The 20,638-nt window shown below is 44.7% G+C and overlaps 2 protein-coding genes across 4 annotated transcripts; one reads left to right on the forward strand and one right to left on the reverse strand.

The window, feature by feature from the left end:
* The first annotated feature begins 1,202 nt into the window (after window positions 1-1,202).
* Window positions 1,203-15,417, forward strand: vil1 (villin 1). The gene is made up of 20 exons (XM_036545029.1): window positions 1,203-1,214; window positions 5,978-6,080; window positions 6,359-6,433; window positions 6,780-6,976; window positions 7,628-7,736; window positions 8,161-8,271; window positions 8,435-8,637; window positions 8,746-8,824; window positions 10,262-10,360; window positions 10,710-10,863; window positions 11,137-11,237; window positions 11,444-11,581; window positions 12,030-12,188; window positions 12,483-12,662; window positions 13,048-13,193; window positions 13,296-13,440; window positions 14,313-14,501; window positions 14,688-14,756; window positions 14,938-15,048; window positions 15,304-15,417. Exons 2-20 carry the CDS (start codon window positions 6,000-6,002, stop codon window positions 15,415-15,417), a joined length of 2,460 nt encoding a protein of 819 aa, XP_036400922.1. The 5' UTR covers window positions 1,203-1,214; window positions 5,978-5,999.
* A 694-nt stretch (window positions 15,418-16,111) lies between these two features.
* zgc:66484 (uncharacterized protein LOC327557 homolog) lies at window positions 16,112-19,892 on the reverse strand. 3 transcript variants are annotated; one of them, XM_036545711.1, is made up of 4 exons: window positions 19,624-19,892; window positions 17,679-18,870; window positions 17,015-17,198; window positions 16,112-16,501 (listed from the first exon to the last, which is right to left on the reverse strand). In XM_036545711.1, exons 2-4 carry the CDS (start codon window positions 18,851-18,853, stop codon window positions 16,379-16,381), a joined length of 1,482 nt encoding a protein of 493 aa, XP_036401604.1. In that variant the 5' UTR covers window positions 18,854-18,870; window positions 19,624-19,892; the 3' UTR covers window positions 16,112-16,378. The 3 variants fall into 3 exon arrangements, with proteins under 3 accessions (XP_036401604.1, XP_036401602.1, XP_036401603.1); XM_036545709.1 differs by having other exon boundaries at window positions 17,679-18,873; XM_036545710.1 differs by lacking the exon at window positions 19,624-19,892 and having other exon boundaries at window positions 17,679-19,012.
* Between the last annotated feature and the right edge of the window lie 746 nt (window positions 19,893-20,638).

Raw genomic sequence — 20,638 nt, forward strand, 5'->3', positions numbered from 1 at the left:
GACTAACCAAAAATTAAACCATAAAACCAAATAATCCCAGACTGCAAACCTGATATTTAGGTTTTAAAATTCAGTGTGCTAAAGACAACTGAACTAAATGGCCAAGCATGGAAATGCATATTTGGTGCTCTCAGCCAGCTGTCAGAGCCAAATTTAAGAAGTTGAAACTCCTTGAAGGTTAAAAGGTCAAAGGTAAACTACACCTGTTCTCACTGATCTCAGAGTTTACTCAGCTGTTCCTACCTGAGATGCTCTGACAAGCTGCAGAATAATATTTAAACATTAGCAAAATTCTGACTTTATTCTAAAACAGTGTGCTCTGCTCGTTGAACATTTGTGGTCCAGTTTAGGTGACAAGCTTGCTAATCAGTATAGTTTACCTGATAATATTCCTGGATGGTTACCTTTTCAACACCATCCCTTGGACTATGATTGGCTCAGTACAATGTTTATACAGTATGTTAGTTTTGGTTAAATTAATCATTTTTAAAACTATATAGCTGAAGGGCAAAGAGCTATCATTGGCTACAATGAATGTGATAATAAACATGTTTCCTGGTGATATTGAATCCATTTTACATTGACACTAATGATCAGTGGCTATTGATTTTGAAAAAGAAATGTGGCATTTGTAACATTAAGCCACTTTATATTATCTGAATTTGTCTATGTACCAGGGGATGATCACATTTCAGTGTGTCTAAAGTTCAAGCCTGTTCCCTTTGACAGGATCTAATCGTTCATAATGAGAAATGAACAATCCAGAAAGAACAGGTGTGTCTGGTAGTCTCACTATGCAAGAGAGGAGAAGCGCTCAGAAAGGAGCAAGCTCCGGAGGGAGTGGGAGGACTTTGTCCTCTTCTTTGACCCTGCCCAACACAAAAGGAGTACTCCCAAAGCCCCACCCCACACAACAGGAGCACACCCTCTGGCCCTATCTCATATAAAAGCAACACCTTGAGGCCGAACCTGCATCATGACTGGCATCTAACTCTTATCCAATCAGTTGTGCACACAGGCAGCCGGGTTAATGAGTTTAGGGAAGGCAAGAGAGGGGGCTGAAGTTCAGTCAGGAATAACACGGACAGAGGAAGAGGAGGAGACAGAGACGGTGAGACAGAAAAAGAAAGAGTGAGAGGGGGAAAGTGGGGGAGAAAAAGGAGAAAGCTTAATTTTTGCGCTACCAAGGGGACGCCCACCTTTTCCCACACCTGGTAGGTGAAGTCTCTTCAGTGAAACAAATGCATTTCATCACTGCTCTCTTCTTTAATATGGGCTGCTGTCCTTTGCTGCTTCACCTGATTTTAATTACATTTAAACAGGCAGGTACAGTCTGGTTCTGTAGCACTAGAATACGGATCAGTGGCTGAATGTGTGCAGGTGCCAGAGGGTGTCATTTCAGCCTCAAGTCAAAAACTATGAGGCTGAATTGACACCTGGACCACTGTTTATGTCTTCTTGCAGCTCCCATAATACCCTGAACACACCTTGTTATCACAGCCTTATAATGTGCTCTGGACAGCGTGGCCCTCATGAACAAGTAATAATAATTATATTAATAATAAGTGATTAATAAAAGACGGGAGCTTATAGATCAGGCAGTCTGCACATTTAGCAATCTTCATTTCTGTCTTGGATCTGATGATGCTTTGAACCAGTTGAAGATCTGAACTCTTAAGGAATCCAATAGTTTCTCAAGCTGTTTGTAAGGACAAAGAGGAGACCCCCCCTCCCTCCCCAACACACACACACACACACACACACACACACACACACACACACACACACCACACACCTCAGTTATCACATGCACTTTATCATCTACGCCCGTGGGAGGAGGGGATCTGTGCCATTCGGGCATCTTAATCAGATGAGTGCATATGGGGGCAAATTTCACCGAGCTAATTATTCCTTTAGTCCATCCAAGATTTTCACCTGCTCAGCAGACCTTGTGCATTCCATGAATTCTCTTGGAAGGTGAAAATCAGAAGAGCTTATACGCTTGGAGCTCTTGGAGTCACTGTAGTGGTCTAGAGCCCTGAGGATGTCCGTCAGTCCCTCTCTTTGTTCATTTCTTCATCTGCAACATGTTTTTAGATCCCAGAGTACTAAACTGTCACTAAACGTCTCACACATGGGGAGGGAGGAAGCAGTGGCTAATGAAGACAGGGAGCCTCTGGGAGAGGCAGAGGGCAGACATGCTTCGAGACAGCCAGTGAGGGAACGGACCGGATGGCAGTGTTGTTTATCGATGCGGCTCGCTACCGCCAGAGATGATCCGCCGCCAACTCCCTCCCTGTCCTGTTTGCACATCACCTCCGTTTGTCCTTATATGGGAGATGGGAGTGCCGGCGGGCAATCAGAGAGGGTGAGAGGCAAAGTTCAGGTGCAGTAAATAGAGAAGCGAGCGTCGTGGGCACTCACCCGCCATTCACTCGATCCCACAGCACCTCGCCCTCTCGCTCCTTTGATCCCCTCACAGGTGAGTCTGCTCAGCAGGGCCCCACCTGCCTCTAATTTGGTGGATCCGCATTCTGGATGCGGAGGTGTGGACGGAGAAGCTGGGGCCACGGCACATCGACCGGGGGGCTCGGGTTTAAACCCCTCTGGTGAGACTGTACCGGCTGCACTGGTGACATAGGGATTCGGGTTGCTGCCTGTGAAGCAGGCTCTGAGAATGGCTGGAAAAAAAGAACGGTTCTGCAATATGTGTGAGAAGGCCATGCCCGGTCTATCCAGGATGTGACCAGTATATTTTTTGGGAATAGTTTGACTAGGCCTCTTTAGCACTACCACCGATCTGTCTTTACATTCATAAAGCGTTCTCATCGTTTGATGATCAGCAGCTGTATTTGTTGAAAAGAAGGAAAGGTGCTGTTTGGTTGCTGCATGAGTCTCTCGGGCTGATTGAATGCTCATGATGCCTCTGGTGTGGGATGGTCAGATTTGTAGAGTGTTGCAGGTGCTCTGTCATTGAAAGAAAGGAGGCATGGAGAGGAAGGGTGTGGTCACTCCCAGTGCACTGTAGTGCTTTCTCATTGAACTCAGTAAAGAGGGATGAGATTATGCTGGCTAAGCATTATGTCTGACATATGAGCAGTGTAGCATAGTGGTAAGGAGCAGGACTCGTAACTGGAAAGTTGCTGGTTTGATTCTCCACTGGTGCACTGCTGTTGTATCCTTGGGCAATGTATGTAACCCAGAATTGCCTCAGGAAATAGCCAACTGTACAAATGGAGCAAAAGCAAGCATTTATAGATTCTCACCCATTTATTGACTGGGGTAATGTTTTTGGAAATTGGGGCTGGATCCAATTTTGATTCCATGTTGATTGGGGGAGGGTGAAGGGGAACACATTACTGCAGTGCCAAGCACATCCAAGAGTCAGTGTTCACTGTGGGGAAGCAGACACATGTCCCCATTACTGGGACTCACAACATGGTATACAATGAGAATGTACATACAGACACACCATCTTTGCAGATGGGCTCTGGGTGTACGTCATATAGTTGCTGCTTAGCAGATGCATTTAAGGCACAGACTTTGGGAGAGTTTTTTCATAGATTTTATAATATAATGCCAACTTTGTGCTTCACAAATTACTGTGCTGGAAAGAAAATTGATTTATTCCTCTGCTGGCACTGTAACAATGAACCCTTTGGTTGTAAAGTTGCTTGTCCGGCCTCCCTTATGATGCTGAGCCAATCACTGTCATGCAAAGAGATTGTCCCTCTCTCAGAAAAGTGTTGTCTCCAGTCAAGTTTAGGGAATGATAAATGGGAGTATGAGATAGTATTGCAGTTATATATTAAGACACTTATTGACAGCATTAAAAAATACAGCTCAGTAAACTCATAAAAAATTATTGTTTTATTCTCAGCAAAAGCAAACATTAAAAGACAGCACAGAAGGTTCTGTATGAACACAGTGATGTACAGGATTAAACAAATACTCTTTGTATTTGAACAATTGAAAATACTATGAGGATTCATTTGTTTTGTGGTCAGATGGTGGCACAAAATGCACTCAGAAAGCTTAAAGCTACTGCATTCATCAAGGTGAAACTGTAGGAATGAGAAACTGTGCCCATGAGCAACTGGGGTAAACAAAGTGTTGGTGACACACTTAACACAGTGCTCGGAAATGTACCACAGAATCAAAAGTGAATCCACTAGTGCTCTAGTCTGAGTGTGTCTGCATATCCTCTGTGTTATGATCACAATAAGCAGAAAGCAGGGATTTTTTTTTGGATGAAAATAGAGGCTGCTGAATAATAATTTCCATTTGTCACATCTAAATTGTAATTGAATTAATTACAATTAATTACAACTAATCATCATTGTTTCTCATACATGTGTAGCTCACAAAAGTGACTGAAACGGCAAGGCAAACGCTTGTGCCATTTACACGCAAGCACACATTTTCATGTTAAAGACAGTAATGTTCAAATGTCCTTTGTTTTTGGTGCCATGTATATAAAATTCCCTAGTGATGAATATGGTTTTATGATCTCATTTTAAATGGTGCTGGGTTCGTAAATTCAAATTCCGAATTTAGCACCTTTTCAAAGCACACAGATGCGAAATGCATGTGGTGTGGTGTTAATCATGCCACATCCTCTGTAAGTGTTTGTAAAAAGGCAACAGGAGGCAACACCACTCACTAAAAGATAGACGATTGGGTTTCCATGACAGTGCGATGTAGGCAATTCCACTGAGCTCCGCTGAAGGTACACAGTAACCAGGCAATAAAGGGCAGACAGGAGTCGGAGTCACCTGTTCCCTCTATCAGTAGAACAAAACACTGTTTAATTAGTGGGTGCAGCTGGGAGAAGGGGCTGTTAGTGTATTTGTGTGTGTGTGTGTGTGTGTGTGTGTGTGTGTGTGTGTGTGCCAGTTTATAAAGTGTGTACATATTTCCTTAGCCAGTGAAGGATCCTTCCTGGAGGCACTTTTCTCAAAGGCTGAATTCAGGCCCTGTGGGGAAAACTGCTGGAAGACCTAAGTTTATTAGAAAAAAACATATGAACACAGTCATAAATCAAGGATCCATAAAATGTGTAATTTACAGTATAATTCCTGGCATCTGCAGTATGGTCTCACAGTGCCCAAGTCAGGACTGGTCATTCAGACTGGTAATTATACTTAAACTTCAGTTATGAATAGCAGAATTGCGTAATGCTTTTCATATAAGCATGCTATTTTTCACAGCCCCACAGCCCTGTTTAGCTGGCGTGTCTTGTGGTTTCCCATGATGCTTTCATTGCCTGTCATGTTGGCACTATGCTCTTGGTGCTCAATTGAGATTACAGCACAGTGCCAGGTCATCGGTGGTTGGCTGCTATGTCAGTGTACAATCCATTTCCACGTGGGAGCATTACAGCACGCAGGCTCAGTTTATACGAACTTTCTGATTCAGTGCTGGAGAGTTAGAGCATGCAGACTTGGCTTGTACAAACTTTCCAATTCAGTGCTGAGCTGTTACAGCATGTGGGCTTAGTTCATTTTCTATGTGCAACCAGCTGGAATTGTAAACTCAGATCATAACCTCAATGACAAAAAGGCCAAAAGGTTAAGGCAGAGAACCAGACTGTCAATTCATTTCAGCACTTCAGCTGACATCTCATTTTGACTAGAGGAGAGGCAAGAGCTACAGGCTGTGCATGTGTGCTAGGTCCTGGCTTCAAAACCTCATTCACATTGTTCAAATGTATTAATATCTTACATTGACTTTTAGTGGTTCTTCAACTAGTCTAGTTCCTGCTTTTATTTTTGTTTCAGTCAGAGCCCCTTCTAAAAACCACTTGACCGCTGACACTGTTTTTCAACAACCGTGTATGTCACATGTGCAGCCTTCACTAGATTCTCATAATTACAAAAGACGAGAAAGCGAAATGTTTGAGAGGAGTAGACCATTGACTCATTCATCTCTCTCTTCTCTCTCTACCCTATCTCTCATTCCCTCCCTTGTCCCTAAGGTTTCTCCCAGAAGCTGGCAAGATGCCCTCAGTCGAAGTCAAAAGCCAGGTTTCAAAAGTCCTCAATAAAACCACCCCAGGGCTTCAGATATGGAGAGTGGAGGTGAGAGATTACCGTGATAGTGCTTTGTCATCACATCCCCACGCCTTCACACAGCAGTCGTCTGCTGAGGGTCAAACTCAAGCCCTCGCAGTCCAAGCAGCTAGTGTCATGTGGCATCTGCTGTCAACACGGCCTCAGTCATTTTATCAAGATATGTGGTGTGGGATTTCTAATTCATGTTTTCCTGTCATTTGCGATAGCAGGAACCTGTGTGTTTTAAAGACAAAGAAATGTTGCATTCATTTTTGCTTTCATATTCCTCTTTTTCTGTTTCTCAGAACATGGAGTTGGTGCCTGTCCCCTCAAAAACCTATGGGCACTTTTTTGAAGGAGACAGCTACATCATTTTATACGTATGTACTGGATGTAGAACCTCTTCGTCAGCACTTCTCAGGCGCCTTTGCTTTCAAAATGGCCGACACTATAATTTAAATGATATGTGCCGAATACCGAATTGATAAATGTAAGGACATAAATTCAAGATAAATTACATTCAAGTAGTAAAGTCATCTGTTTTATTCCACAATATCCCACAAGAGTTAAGTACCCACACATAAAACCAGAGTTTTCAATGTTTTTTCAACCATAATTGTTCAAAAGGTTCAAACCAAATCCACTGCCAGTGTAGGAATTTTCAATTATTTCAGTTTCATGTGTTTGAGCCTGCAATTTCAAATGCATCCCTGTGCTTTTCCATAGACCCACAAGACCAGCAATAAGTTCTCCTACGACATCCACTTCTGGCTGGGCAAGGCCACTTCCCAGGATGAGCAAGGGGCGGCGGCCATCTACACCACCCTGATGGATGAGCACCTGGGAGGCGTGGCTATCCAACACCGCGAGACACAGGGCTATGAGAGTGACATCTTCCGAGGATATTTCAAACAGGGCATCATGTGAGCCACCCTCACCCCTTAGCCCTAAATTCCATTAGTTCTCTTCAGGCTGCCTGCAACCTCTCCACCCCATAATTTCAAACCCTACTCTTATCCTTATTTGTAAATTTCAATTTTACATTATACCCCTTAGCAGACACTCTCATCAACCTTTGCACCACAAAACCTGCTCTTTGCCACGAAGCCATTCATAACATGGTATCTGCATGTTATCTTGGAGTTGTGTCCATCTATGCAGTATTGCAGTGCCCACAGATTCTAGTTTTTGCATTTGGTGGAAGCAGGGGAGAACACTGTGCCAATCAACAGAATACATATGAATGAACAATGCATTTCACAAAACTCAGTATAATAACTTCTAGGAGAGTAAGGATTCATTTACCTACTTCTGCCCGCAGACTGCATTTTTCAACATGATCATATGTACTGATTTTTATAAAATCACAATTGTAGGCATATTTTATTGAAGCATTTTGGATCAGCAGGTATGGTGTCATGATACCATTGCGCCTGTCTTCACATACATACTGAACAGCAGCCACAAGCTAAGCCTTTAAGCCTTTTGTGGCTAATAACCTGAGATAAGAGCTGTGAGAATGTGGTGTCTTCACTGTACAGTTATCTTCTGACAGTGTCTTTCATTTCCTGCAGTTACAAGAAGGGAGGGGTGGCCTCGGGCATGAAGCAAGTGGAGACAAACACATACAACATCCGCAGGCTGCTGCACGTCAAAGGCCGCAAGAACGTGGTGGCAGGAGAGGTGAGAAAGACATACCCTGAACTCTCCGCTGATCTCACGCCTCCCTGTCCTGCAACGATGCTCAGCACACCACACACCCGAGAATAAAATCCTACACCACGGCTTGGGCTTTTGTCTTCTCACTTCGCTGCTAACATGTTTGACGCGCTGCATGTGTTACGTATGGGAGCAGTAGTGTAGTATAGTGGTAAGGAGCAGGGCTTGTACCCAAAAGGTTGCTGGTTCACTTCCTCTGCTGATGTACCCTTGGGCAAGGTACTTAAGTCACAGTTGCCTCAGTAAATACCCAGCTGTATAAATGGATAAAATTTTAATCTATGTAAGTTACTGTGGATAAGAGTGTCTGCTAAATAACGATAATGTATGGTGCTACAGCATTCTGAGAGGGGGGTTACAAACGATTGTCAATTCCATATGTGCTCAGGTGGACATGAACTGGAACAGTTTCAACAAGGGCGACGTATTCCTGCTGGACCTGGGCAACCTGATCATTCAGTGGAATGGGCCCAAAAGTAACCGCATGGAGAGGCTCAAGGTATGGCAGTGATCAAATCCCAGGGAAACTCACCAATGCACCTCAGAGGTCTACCAGCCAGAAGATGTTATTTCACTAAAGGGCCTAAGCTTTCCATACATGCCCCTTTTGTGCATGCTGTTCTGTGACCGGTTGTGGTGTGTGACTGGGGCTGTCCTTGCAGGGGATGAATCTGGCAAAAGACATCCGGGACAGGGAGAGAGGGGGACGAGCACAGGTGACCGTGGTGGAGGGAGAGGATGAGAAGTCCTCGGAGGAGGCAATGAAGCTCATGCGGCAGGCACTCGGTGAGAGGAGGGAGCTCAAAGATCCAATTCCTGATGAGGTGGTCGACCAGACGCTGAAATCCAACATCAAGCTCTTTCAGTGAGTGGCCTTCAGCTCTTTCCTTGTGTTTCAACCCAGGACTGGTTGGGAATGCTTGAAATGGGCCAAGTAATCTGACTAAAGAATCTAATATGGACTCTCTCCTAGGATCTCGGACGCACAGGGGAATCTGGTGGTGCACGAGGTAGCTGTGAAGCCACTGACTCAGGACCTGCTCAAACACGAGGTGGGGGTACCGGCCAATCAGACAAGGGGAGGAATCAAAATGAGGGGCACTACCAAGGGAAGGTGGGACTAAACGGAGGGGAGACATCATGGAAGTTCCTTCCACACAAGATTAGAATCAAAAGTCTGCTCAAAGTCCCTCACCATGCTCAATCAAATTCCATAGCGCTTCCAAAGGCATTAACATATGGTGAATTCAATAATCAGTAAGATTATAAAATGTGTCTTACAACATCAGCATGTCATTTGTGAAACTAAATTGCATGAATTTATAAAAGGGGAAGCTGATAAGGGAATATAAGCCACACCTTTGTCCTTTACAATGACAACTGATAAGAAGATAAAAATCCAGTGCTGATAGCTGGAGTCATGATAATCATGCTTCACTATAAGGCCACTCCAGTTGTGGATTTGCCAGCACATTACACGCGCAGGTCTTGTTGCTCACACATGAGTAAGGCTGGCCTTTCCAAGAACAGAGCTTAACCAGAAAAGGGAAAATAAATACAGAGCACAGGCTGCAGCTGTGCTCTCAAGAAGACAGAAACAACACAAGAGCAATCAAGTCACAATGAAGCTTAAGCATTAGCTTTGCAGATGGATGATCATAAAGCCAAGTCAACGCCCTGCTTATTAGAAAGAGCAGTTTTTTCCTTTACAGAATAGTAACACCCCCTGCATGATCTGGCACCTCAAGGGCATCTAACACTATTTGCTTATCTGCAGTGCCTGACATATCGGCAATTTCATTTTTTTATTATGTATTTAATATAGCCAGATAACTACGGAAGAAATCTGGGTTAGGTACCTTGCCTTAAGGGTACAACAGTAGAACCCACAAAGTAATGGAACATCTGGGGTTACAAGCCCTGCTCCTTGCAGCTAGTGGCAACTAATGCCTAATTGGACATTAAAGGTTTTCTGGAAAAAATATTAATGTAAAATTGACCACAGGGAGAGTTTTTGGTTGAACATATCAGGTTCACATGCACCGTGCCAATGGCCATTATCAGGCTCATTTAAAATACCCAACTTTAATTTAGTTGTGCACCCCACCAGATGCCTTTTGAATCTGGTCACTTGTGTATTCTGCCATTAATTGGTTTAACAAAATAAGTTGTTGCAGTTGACAAATGATGCATCCATAAACCCATTCACCACTTTGTCAGCATGGGTGAACCCACTCTGTCACAAATGCCATGCCCTGTGTGATAAACACTTAACTTAGGGTCGGGCTTGAGTAGTGTTATGCTCGCTGGGGTTTGTGAGCAGTCTGAGAATGTTGTTAGCCTGGTCTGACACTGTTCATTCAACTTGAATGGATACACTTATGTTCTATTGCGCTAGATGTCACTCTGGATAAGAGCATCTGCTAAATGAATGTAATGTAATGTAATGTAAACACATAGGGTTGACACTGACCTTCCACATATAACAGGACTGCTACCTATTGGACCAAGGTGGAATCAGGATCTTCATCTGGAAAGGAAAGAAGGCATCCAAGACAGAGAGAGCTGAATGCATGGAGAAAGCAGAGGTTAGAGGTGTTTCCTCATGTTTTTTGTTAAGGATGCTTATCTAGGAGGATTTACACAAGTCACACTTTTGTATACTATCAATTTATACAGCTTTGCCCTCACTAAAACAATTCAGGTTAATGACCCTGCCCAAAGGCATGGCACCATCAAGCACAATGCACTGCCTGGGATTTGAACTCGTGTATCTGCCCTGTACAGTATTTTTATTAAAGGGCTTTGTAAATGCAATTAATGATTCTCAATACAATTGGTAGTAGATTTTAGGAAATGTCTTTCCCAGATATTAGAAAAGTTAAAGACAAAATGCAATTGAATCAAGCTTGCCAAACATGTCCATTTTTATTTCAGCACTACAAAAAAGCAAAGGGCTATCCGCCCTCCACCTACGTGGAGATGGTGAACGACGGTGCTGAGTCTTCTGTCTTCAAACAGCTGTTCCAGAAATGGACAGTGAAGGGCCAGACAGTAGGCCTGGGGACGACACACAGTCCAGGGAAGATCGGTGAGCCTGGCTTTCATGCTGACCACGGCAGAGTGCTCTCAGTATGGCCCTCATACTGAGCAATACAGAGTGTGCTGAGCATGGCTTTAACACTGAGCATGGCCCTCACACTGAGCATGGCCCTAACAGTGAATATGGCCCTTGTGCTATAATTCTCCTCAGTATCTGCCAAATAAATGATAATGATAGTAGTAATCAAAATACAAATGTAATGCACACCAAAACACAAAATGCAAGCACGTGACCCCAGATTTCCCAAAATTCTCCCTGCAGCCAAAGTGGAGCAGATCAAGTTTGATGCCACCTCCATGCATGCACGACCTGACCTGGCAGCCCAGCAAAGGATGGTGGATGACGGGAGCGGTGAAGCAGAGGTCAGGACACTAAGACTCACAGGGCACCTGGGAGTCACCTCTGAAAATAATGATGGATATAGACTACAGGATAAACTACTATAGTTTTCAAAAACAGTAAAAAGCTGTTTTGGGTGTTTTTTCTTCTGCAAATTTCCAAACCATGGTGATGTAGCTTGTATATACGAGCATGTGCATTTAAATATTCTGTGTTTTCTCCTGCTCAGGTTTGGAGGATAGAGGACAATGAGCTGGTTCCTGTTGACAGGAAGTGGCTGGGCCACTTCTATGGTGGTGACTGTTACCTTATTCTCTACAAGTATGAAGTTAGCAACAGGATGCATTACATCCTGTACATCTGGCAGGTCAGAGTCACTGTGAACCCCCCCCCCACCCCCCACCCCCACACACACACCATCTTAAAGCGGCTCCCTGCATCACTCATAGCACTGCTTAGCAACCACGATAACATCATGAATGAAACTGCTTTCAATGAAGATGTTCCATGATGCTCTCCCAGAAGCAGGTATTGTCTGCAGTCTTGTATTTAAGATGAACTGATGAACTGTATAAGTGCAGTGCAGTTTTTTATCTTAATATGTGTTCTCAAGACCTGGACGTTCTTCATTTTTATCATTGGTTTTACCTGATATTGTGTTACAGCTGTTTTAGTCACCCCAGATAAAGGAATCAGAATGTCTTGCATGAAAAAATATTATAACTATTATTATGATGTCCTGTGGTGTTTTAATGCTCTGCACTGACAGTGCTAGAAGTGCAGAAACTGCTTCATAATAATAATATGACCTACAGGGGCGTCACGCCAGCACTGCAGAGCTAACCGCATCTGCTTACCAAGCTGTGATCCTGGACCAGCAGTACGATGGCCAGCCGGTGCAGGTGCGGGTGCCTATGGGCAAGGAGCCACTCCACCTCATGGCCATTTTCAAGGGCAAGATGGTGGTTTATGAGGTAAACCACTTTCATAAACCCCAATTTTTTTTTCAATTGGTTTACAATAGAGGAGGTCTTCCAATAGAGGTCTTCCAATTGTGACAATGCACTTCATTTATTATATACTGGTATACAATACCAGAACTCTGCATGAACTCTGAATAAACTGATTGCAAGACAGTAAAGTAGTCTGTACCCTTTGAAGTGGAGAAAGGCTCTGCTGCCCATGCAAAAGGTTCAAAAGAGGTGCTTGGCCAGGTCTGTTTCCACTGTTACCTCCTTACCTGTGTGCATATGCCTCTTTTTTCCCAGGAGGGGAGTTCACGTGCAGGCTCCGCCAATCCAAAGAGTGGCCCAAGGCTCTTCCACGTCCATGGCACCAACGAGTTCAACACTCGCGCCATCGAGGTGCTTCCCCAGTGCTCCTCTCTGAACTCCAATGACGTCTTTGTGCTCAAGACTGACACTTGCTGCTACCTGTGGTATGGAAAGGTGAGGGGCTCTCACAGATTCCATTTTTCCACCTATCACATGTACTCTCTCACCTTAAAGTGCACCCAGAACTGATTATACAGTATGTATATGCTTCTTGGTCTATGGCAACACTAAACTTAAACCTAGAGAAAGTTTTGGATTTGCTTTCAAAATTCAGCATTGACCTGGTTTATGTTTAGTATGTTATGCTTCGTATGTACAATTATATCCATTTATACAGCTGGATATTTACGGAGTCAATTGTGACTTAAGTACCTTGCCCAAGGGTACATCAGCGGGCAAATTGAACCAGCAACCGTTTGGGTTCAAGCCCTGCTCCTTACCACTATTCTACACTACTGCTCATACATGAGGTAATGGATAAATATGTCTAACCTTGTAGGGCTGCAGTGGAGACGAGAGGGAGATGGGAAAAACTCTGGCTGACATCATCTCAAAGAGGGAGAAACATGTGATTGCTGAGGGCCAGGAGCCTGCGGACTTCTGGGTAAACCTGGGAGGGAAGTCCCAATACTCCAACAGCAAAAGGTAAAAGTACCTTAGACTCTCTTTCTCTTTCTCCCTCTCTTTCTTTCTCTGTCTCTGTTTTCTTTTTTCCTCAACAAATGTCTGTGTTCTGTACATGACAAGGCTACAGGAGGAAAACAACAACATCACTCCCCGCCTCTTTGAATGCTCAAATCAGACTGGCCGCTTCATTGCCACGGAGATAACCAACTTCACCCAGGAAGACCTGGACGAGGACGATGTCATGCTCCTGGATATCTGGGACCAGGTGAGACCCAATGGCTTTTCAGCATTATTTGCATAAAATGGCGCCTCCACACTTTGGTTGTTTGACCATTTAGAGCTTTTTGTGAAACCCTGACACAACTATAATCGCCCCCAGATGAAAATAATCACAGTGTTACCCACACCACCAAAGGGGTAGCATCTGACTGATTTCTGCCAACCACAAACTGGTATGCTTGGCAGTATGACAACAAATCTGCTAAGTTTCAGACGCAAAGATACTGCTCATGCTTTTGTTTTTTGTCACTTCTGCTGCCTCACATCTCCAAAATAACAGTGTTCTGCACAGGCAGACAAAACTATTTATACTGTTGTATCAACTGCAGTTAAAAATACAGGTATGGACAGTTGACAAAGCACTTGTCTTGACTGCAAACTCAGCCCTATGGCCTGTGTTGAAAAGTGGTCATGTCATCTGCTGACAGTAATCAGGACCTCAGAGCAGTAGAGCAAACTGGCTACTGGCTGGTGCAGACGGGGCTGGGTATGTGGGTATGTGGTGTCCTCCTCTCATCTCTCTCAGGCACTGTGTGATTTGCCAAGCAATTGCAAGTTGAGTAAAACTGAAAGTGAACTTGGTGTGAATGATTCCTTATAAACAGCATGCACACTCTCATTTCAGCCACCAGAGTGTGTGTGTGTGTGTGTGTGTGTTTGCATTAAAAAAATGCCAAGTGTGCAGCAATAAAAGATTAAAATAAATGAAATGTGGAGATTGGTATAATTGAATTTGCCGACACTGAGTCAGACCAACATGTATGTGAAAACAAAAGGCATTCTGGTCTAGCTCCAGACCAGTGCCTGGCCACAGTGCAAAAGCAGTTTATGGCATAACATTTTCTCTCTCCATTACAGGTGTTCCTGTGGATAGGGAAGGGTGCAAACGAGACAGAGAAGGAGGCAGCAATCACTACAGCACAGGAATACCTGCGGACTCACCCCGGGGGGCGGGACGTGGAGACGCCCATTCTTCTGATCAAACAGGGGTTCGAACCGCCCAACTTCACGGGCTGGTTCCACGCCTGGGATCCCAACATGTGGAGTGTAAGTTGCTCATCACCACCAGGTCCTTCCAGGGAGGTCCAGGCAGCACACTGTCTCTGTTCACTCACACATCTTAGGATAGATACCTGGGAATTCATTCCAGCTTTCAAAGCAGGAAAACAAACCTAATCACAGTAAAAAGGAAGTTACTTTACACTGTACGAATAAAGTTTAATGCATCATCAGGGTGGGAAATCTTACGAGCAGCTGAAGGCTGAATTGGGAGATGCCACTGAAATCATCAAGGTCACAGTGGTGAGTATCCAATCCAATTACATGCATATGGATGCTTTCATGGTACAGTCCCATCATGATTAAATGACCAGTGGCAATGCCATGACTCATAGACAAACTGTATGTTTTATTCATATATATATACATATGCTATACATCCAATCCCTAGGACATATCGAAACCCACCTCCACCCATACTCAGTCCCAGCCCATTGGCCTAACTCCCTCCAACCTGCCGAACTTCCCTGCTGACAAACTGGTGAACTGCCTGGCTGACGACCTGCCAGAGGGGGTGGACCCCACCAAGAAGGAGGTAAAGTCCCAGCCCTGAGATCCGGGCTCCAAGTTCTTACTGAGAGGCGCAACAGGGCCTGGAGGAAGCCTGAGATTTCATTTAAAACACGTGCGCTTCCCTGCCGGAGAGAGCCGAAACAGCAGCTGGGGTGTAAGACAAAGACCCATCAGGCCTCATGTCCAGACCAAACCCCGTCATTTGTTCTTCATAAATGATCCTCGAATAGTTCTACCTGTCCTTAATGCCTAAATGTTCCATCTTCCTTCAATGCAGGAATACCTTTCCCATGAAGACTTCGCACTGGTCCTTGGCATGTCCCGACTCGACTTCTACTCCATGCCTCTTTGGAAACAGCAGAACCTGAAGAAGGAAAAGGGCTTGTTCTAGGAAGGGGAGTGGGGGGAACCCCTGCCACTGTGTGCCTTTATTTATGAGATTCAAATCAATAAACTGATCTTAAATTTTTAACTTATTCAATTCTATCTGGACTAAAATGCTGAGAAATTCCCATACAATCAATATAAGAGCTTTAAGTATAGTTTTAGGCTTGTGCATCCTTTTAATTTTTTATGAGCAGAGTATATTTTGGACTACATATCAAAAGATAATGTGAGGTCTCTGGGAGAGGGCAGTCTTATCACACCAGCAATTGATGATTTTTGAATTGAATGTAAATAATTTATATGAAACTTATTTGTTGTCTACACTGTAATGTTTGTAATTCGGTCTTCATCACACTATCCAAGCTCCAGTAATTCAGTAAGTCAGTGAAACTATTTGTTTTGATGATTTTTGAATGCACATGTGCCTTAACTTTGGAAATATGTCTTTATGTGAACTCAACCCTGTCTACTGGGACCTTACAAGGATGGTGTTATAATCTTACTGTGAGTCATTATATGAGTTAAAACTGTGCAGCTGTGCAAATAAATGTGCCTATCAAACTACATCAAATGTTTCAGAGGGAAGGATTTATCTAATTATGTTTTGTTATACTGTTTGAGATAAGAGAACATGAGAACTTATTCATATTAATGTGTATTCCTGTTTTATTAAAGCCACTCCAGGAAATGTGCGGAGAAGAAGCCAATACAATAAATATTTTTCTGTTCAGTGCTGATTGGCAGTATCCTGATTATTTTCAGTGATTAAATCCTAGTAGGAAAGCATGTACAATGAAATACACACATTTCTACAAAAAAAAATACTCAATCAATGCTTGATCAATAAACAAACAACAACAAACTCCGCTTTCATACAAGTGGCTGGCAGCTTGAATTCCTGCATAGAGTTACATTCACTTTATAGCTCTGCACTATATTGCTTCTTCGAAGAATCTTGCTTCTGTTCAGAGGTCGATGTAGAGGTCGATGAGCCGCTGAGCTTCTCTGATCCCTGTGATGTAAGCACCATGGGTGGTGGTGTAAAACTTCACATGCGTGGCCTCACCCGCAAATAGCACCTGGAGAGGCTGGGGGGGGGGGGGGGCAGGAACATGGGACACCGTGACGCTCCAACCAAACTGACCATACATTTTTACCTGTACACCCACTCATATATGCCAACCAACACCAGAAACTCCTCTTTCAGACAGAGCACTAAGACTTTCTCTGCTAAGCTGGCCTCTAACAAAGTGATGACAATTGACTAACTGGACTCTTCATCTGCTATTCAGTTCAGTGTATCAGTATCAGTATCTCAGTATCTTACCTCCTGCCAAGGACGTCACCTTCACACTTTCACCCTATTTCCTGCCCAGGACCTTCACTTTTTACTCTCTCTAGACATAGATATTGCCTTCAAACTTATCTCTAGTCCACAACTGCACCTTTCACCTCACCTTCACTTCGCCTTTCACCTGCAGTTTCTTAAAGACAGCACCACTGCACCTCTACATGAAGAACCACTCACTGTACGGACTGAGGTTGTTGTTCAGGTCACTGCAGTGTTACAGAATAGTGGTGTGAGTTACAGAGCGTGGTACCTTTGTGCTGGTGTGGGTGGCAGTGGGTGGCAGCGGTGCAGCCAGGGCCTTGTGCTCCCTGACCCCGCTCACACCATGAGGGATGAATGTGTACGACCCCTTCACATACGGGTTACTCCACCACGTGGACAGCAGCACCTGCTTGGGCTCGGGGACCTGCCAGCCAGTAAAGGACCTCAGCAACCTGTCAAAAGGAAAGCAGCCCAGTTTACTTATGCATACTGCGAGGGGGTAAGCACATCTGACATGCTGCTTGCATCTGTCATAGGAACATCAAATTGGACTCATTCTGATAAAAATGGATGAAAATTATACTGTATAGCATTTACAGATTCCATGCAAAATACCACAGGGAATCATGGGGACAGTTTTTTCCAAGTAAATTTTCAAGTACAAATTGTCCGTGATATATAATATAGTGTAATGGAAGCACACTACACAAACAACTATACTACCCTTTAGTCTACATGGACTGCTAGTATATCCACCATAAAAACAAACTCAAGGTGTCACTGCTGGACAGCAAAACATAACTGATGCAGTCAGATGCTGATTTTTACATCAGGGAGGTGGTGGGAAGCATGTATCATTTCAGCATGTCACAAAACCTACAGAAAATATCTGCGGCGTGTTTTCTCCTAAAAAGCGTGTCACAGGCACCCACCTCACACAAACCTCGCCAACCTCCTTCTCCCCCAGGGTCTCCATATACTGGGCCTCCCGCCCTGTGATCCACCCGCACAGGACAGTGGGGTGACGGGCCACAATATCAAAACCACAGATCTTCTTGTACCATGTGGCCTTCCAGGCATCCCCCTCAGACATCAGACGGTGCACGCCCTGGTCCTCCGGCCCTTCCTCCCACACCAGCTGGATCCCAGCGCAGTCCTCCGGCCAGAACCTCTCGCCGAAGTCCAGGAAGATCTTGTCCACCGTGCCGAAGCCCAGCCTCTCGATGGCCCTCATCTTGGCGTCCGGCAGGGCGGGCTCGAACAGGGCCGACGCCCTCTCCTTCAGGAACCCCAGGGAGGCGGTCACGATGACATGGTCGGCCTTGAGCTCCTGGCCGTCTGCGCACAGCACCCTCACCGGGTGGGCCTCTCCCTCCAGCCCCCACTGGATGCGCGTCACCTGCCTGTCACACAGCAGCACTCCCGGGTGAAGGCTTCTGAGGAGAACGTCAGCCACCGCCTGGTAGCCCCCGGGACCCAGGCAGTTAAAGAAGCCACCGGGCAGGGCAGTGTACTCGCTGATCTGCAGGGCAGACACCTCGTACAGGGACGAGCTGGCCTCGTCCGTGCACTCGCTCCTCTTGCACCACTCGAAGATCTTCGCCGCGTCCTTGACGGCGGAGGCGAGGGGCGACGCTGCGAAGGCCTCGTCCAGGTAGCGGCCAAGGCTTTCCGAGTGGTACCTCTTCTCCAGCTTGTTGTCGAAAGCACGGGACGTCAGCTTGCTGAAGAGGGAGCACACCTGCTCCACGTCCCCCGGGGGGAGCTGTCTCCCGCCCTCATCGAAGAAGTAGTCGCGCGGCGTAACCGAGGCGGGCAGGCACATGGTGGTGGCGGAGGTGCCCTCCGACAGCAGGCTGTGTTTCTTGGCCAGGTCGAACAAGGGGTTTCCTTTCTGCCCGTGGATCCAGTTGGCGCCAAGTTCGATGACGTCTGGGCCGAAGGGCCTCGTGGTGTTAATCCGGCCCCCGGGCCTGGACATAGCCTCCAGGACCTGGACGTTGTTAAAACCCGCCTGAACCAATGTGGACGCTGCGGCCAAGCCTGCCAGCCCAGCACCAACCACCACCACCCTGGCAGAGCTCGTCACAGTGGGAGGTGAATTCATGGTTGTGTCTCATCAATCTGCTGAAGGGAACAGACACTCCATTGACACTGAAGAGTATTACAATACAATATTACTTTAATTCTCCTGGAAATAGCTACATGGAAAAAGCAGCTATGTGGTAAGTACTAATCTGCTCCAATGGCCTGCAAAGCTATTCAAACTTTTTAATGCTGTCCTCACAATGCAAGGTCTCAGGCTCAAAAGCAGCTTGTAGTTGGTAGCTCACTTTTGATGACTTTAGTCTGACACATTTTTTAACTCATATGTGGGGTACTTATACTGATAGGATGTTCAATATACTGAGGTTTTAATTCATCAGCATCAGAAGATCATAAAATGCCTTGCATCTCATTGCATTCACATGGTCTATGAAAGGAATACATGATTCAGACTTTTAAAACTTTACCCATAATACCTTAATCAAGGCTGTGCGTATTGTTTATTTTTAAGTTAATACACAGTGTTATTATAATAACAATGCACATTTTAATCTGGTCAATATGTTATAAAAATAATTACTTTAATCAGCTAAATACAGAAGCACTTACCGGTCTGTGCCTCTAAGCTATCAACAGCAGCAATGAGGATATGACAACGATATCAAATCCTTAGCTGAGGTACGACCTTTGTACTCATAAACCTGGTGTTATAACTAAACATCGATGTCAAAATAGACAGTTATGCCCTCTCCCCCCATATCATATAATAGGTTATTCATTCTCATATTTGCTCATGCATTTCTAAGAAAGGAATGACTCGACAATATTTACCCGTTACTAGTGTATGTTTAGTGAGATCGTGAGACTGAGAGATTTTTCCATCAGCACCGTACTTAACCTGTTCTTGTACAATTCGAAATAACTGGTAGGCATAACCTCCTATCTATCAGAGGGAAAGCTCGGACACCGCTGTGTCAGTTGGCGTAAAATCCATTTTGTCCAGGCTAAGCACCGTTTCAAAACACGAGGAGCGGTCCCTTGAAAATCTCCTCGCCACATTTAGGGACTGGAAGGAGAGTAATTTTTTTCCAATACCAGCAATCCCGTACTGTAGTTCACAACTACAGTACTTCCTGCTCACGTCATCATGTATGCAGCAAAGAATACCGCACAAAAACGTGTGGACGCCATCTAGTGGCCATTCAGGACGCAAACAAATAAAGTGGGCGAAGCGTGCATGTTACTCTATGCCCTGGGCGACAAATTTAAAATCAGCTTCCCTAACTCCACGATAAACAGCATCCAATTAGTGTAGCATTTTATTCTGATCCAGGATCGGTTACAAAAACGTAATCTAATGGTTTAACGAAGTCGTTAGCTTTACATGCTATTGTTGACTCCGTATGACTCTTCGCTTGTTTGCACTGTACTTCACTTGTATGGATTTGAATGTATTTATTCTATGGATAAAAACGTCTGCCAAATGAATAAATGTAAATGTAAATATGAATGTACAGACATTGTAACATTGTCGCCAGAAATAAGAGAAGAGAGAAGAGAACAGTGCGTGCAGAGCAAGTCCAATGTCATTACATTACAGTACATTTATTTAGCAGACGCTCTTATCCAGAGCGACCTCCAGCACAATAAACAGAAGTGTATCAATTCAAGTTAAATGAGCAACAGTGTCAGACCAGGCTAACAACATTGCCAGATCAGATCATTGAAAAAGCTGTTGAGGGCAGAGAAATAAGTCTGATGAAATGTATTCCACTAAGAGTTAATACAGAGCCAACCCGTGGCATAGGCGGTATAGGCAAATGCTAGGGGCGCCGTCCATCCATAG

The sequence above is a fragment of the Megalops cyprinoides genome, chromosome 14, assembly GCF_013368585.1.
Source record: "Megalops cyprinoides isolate fMegCyp1 chromosome 14, fMegCyp1.pri, whole genome shotgun sequence".
Classification (NCBI taxonomy): domain Eukaryota; kingdom Metazoa; phylum Chordata; class Actinopteri; order Elopiformes; family Megalopidae; genus Megalops; species Megalops cyprinoides.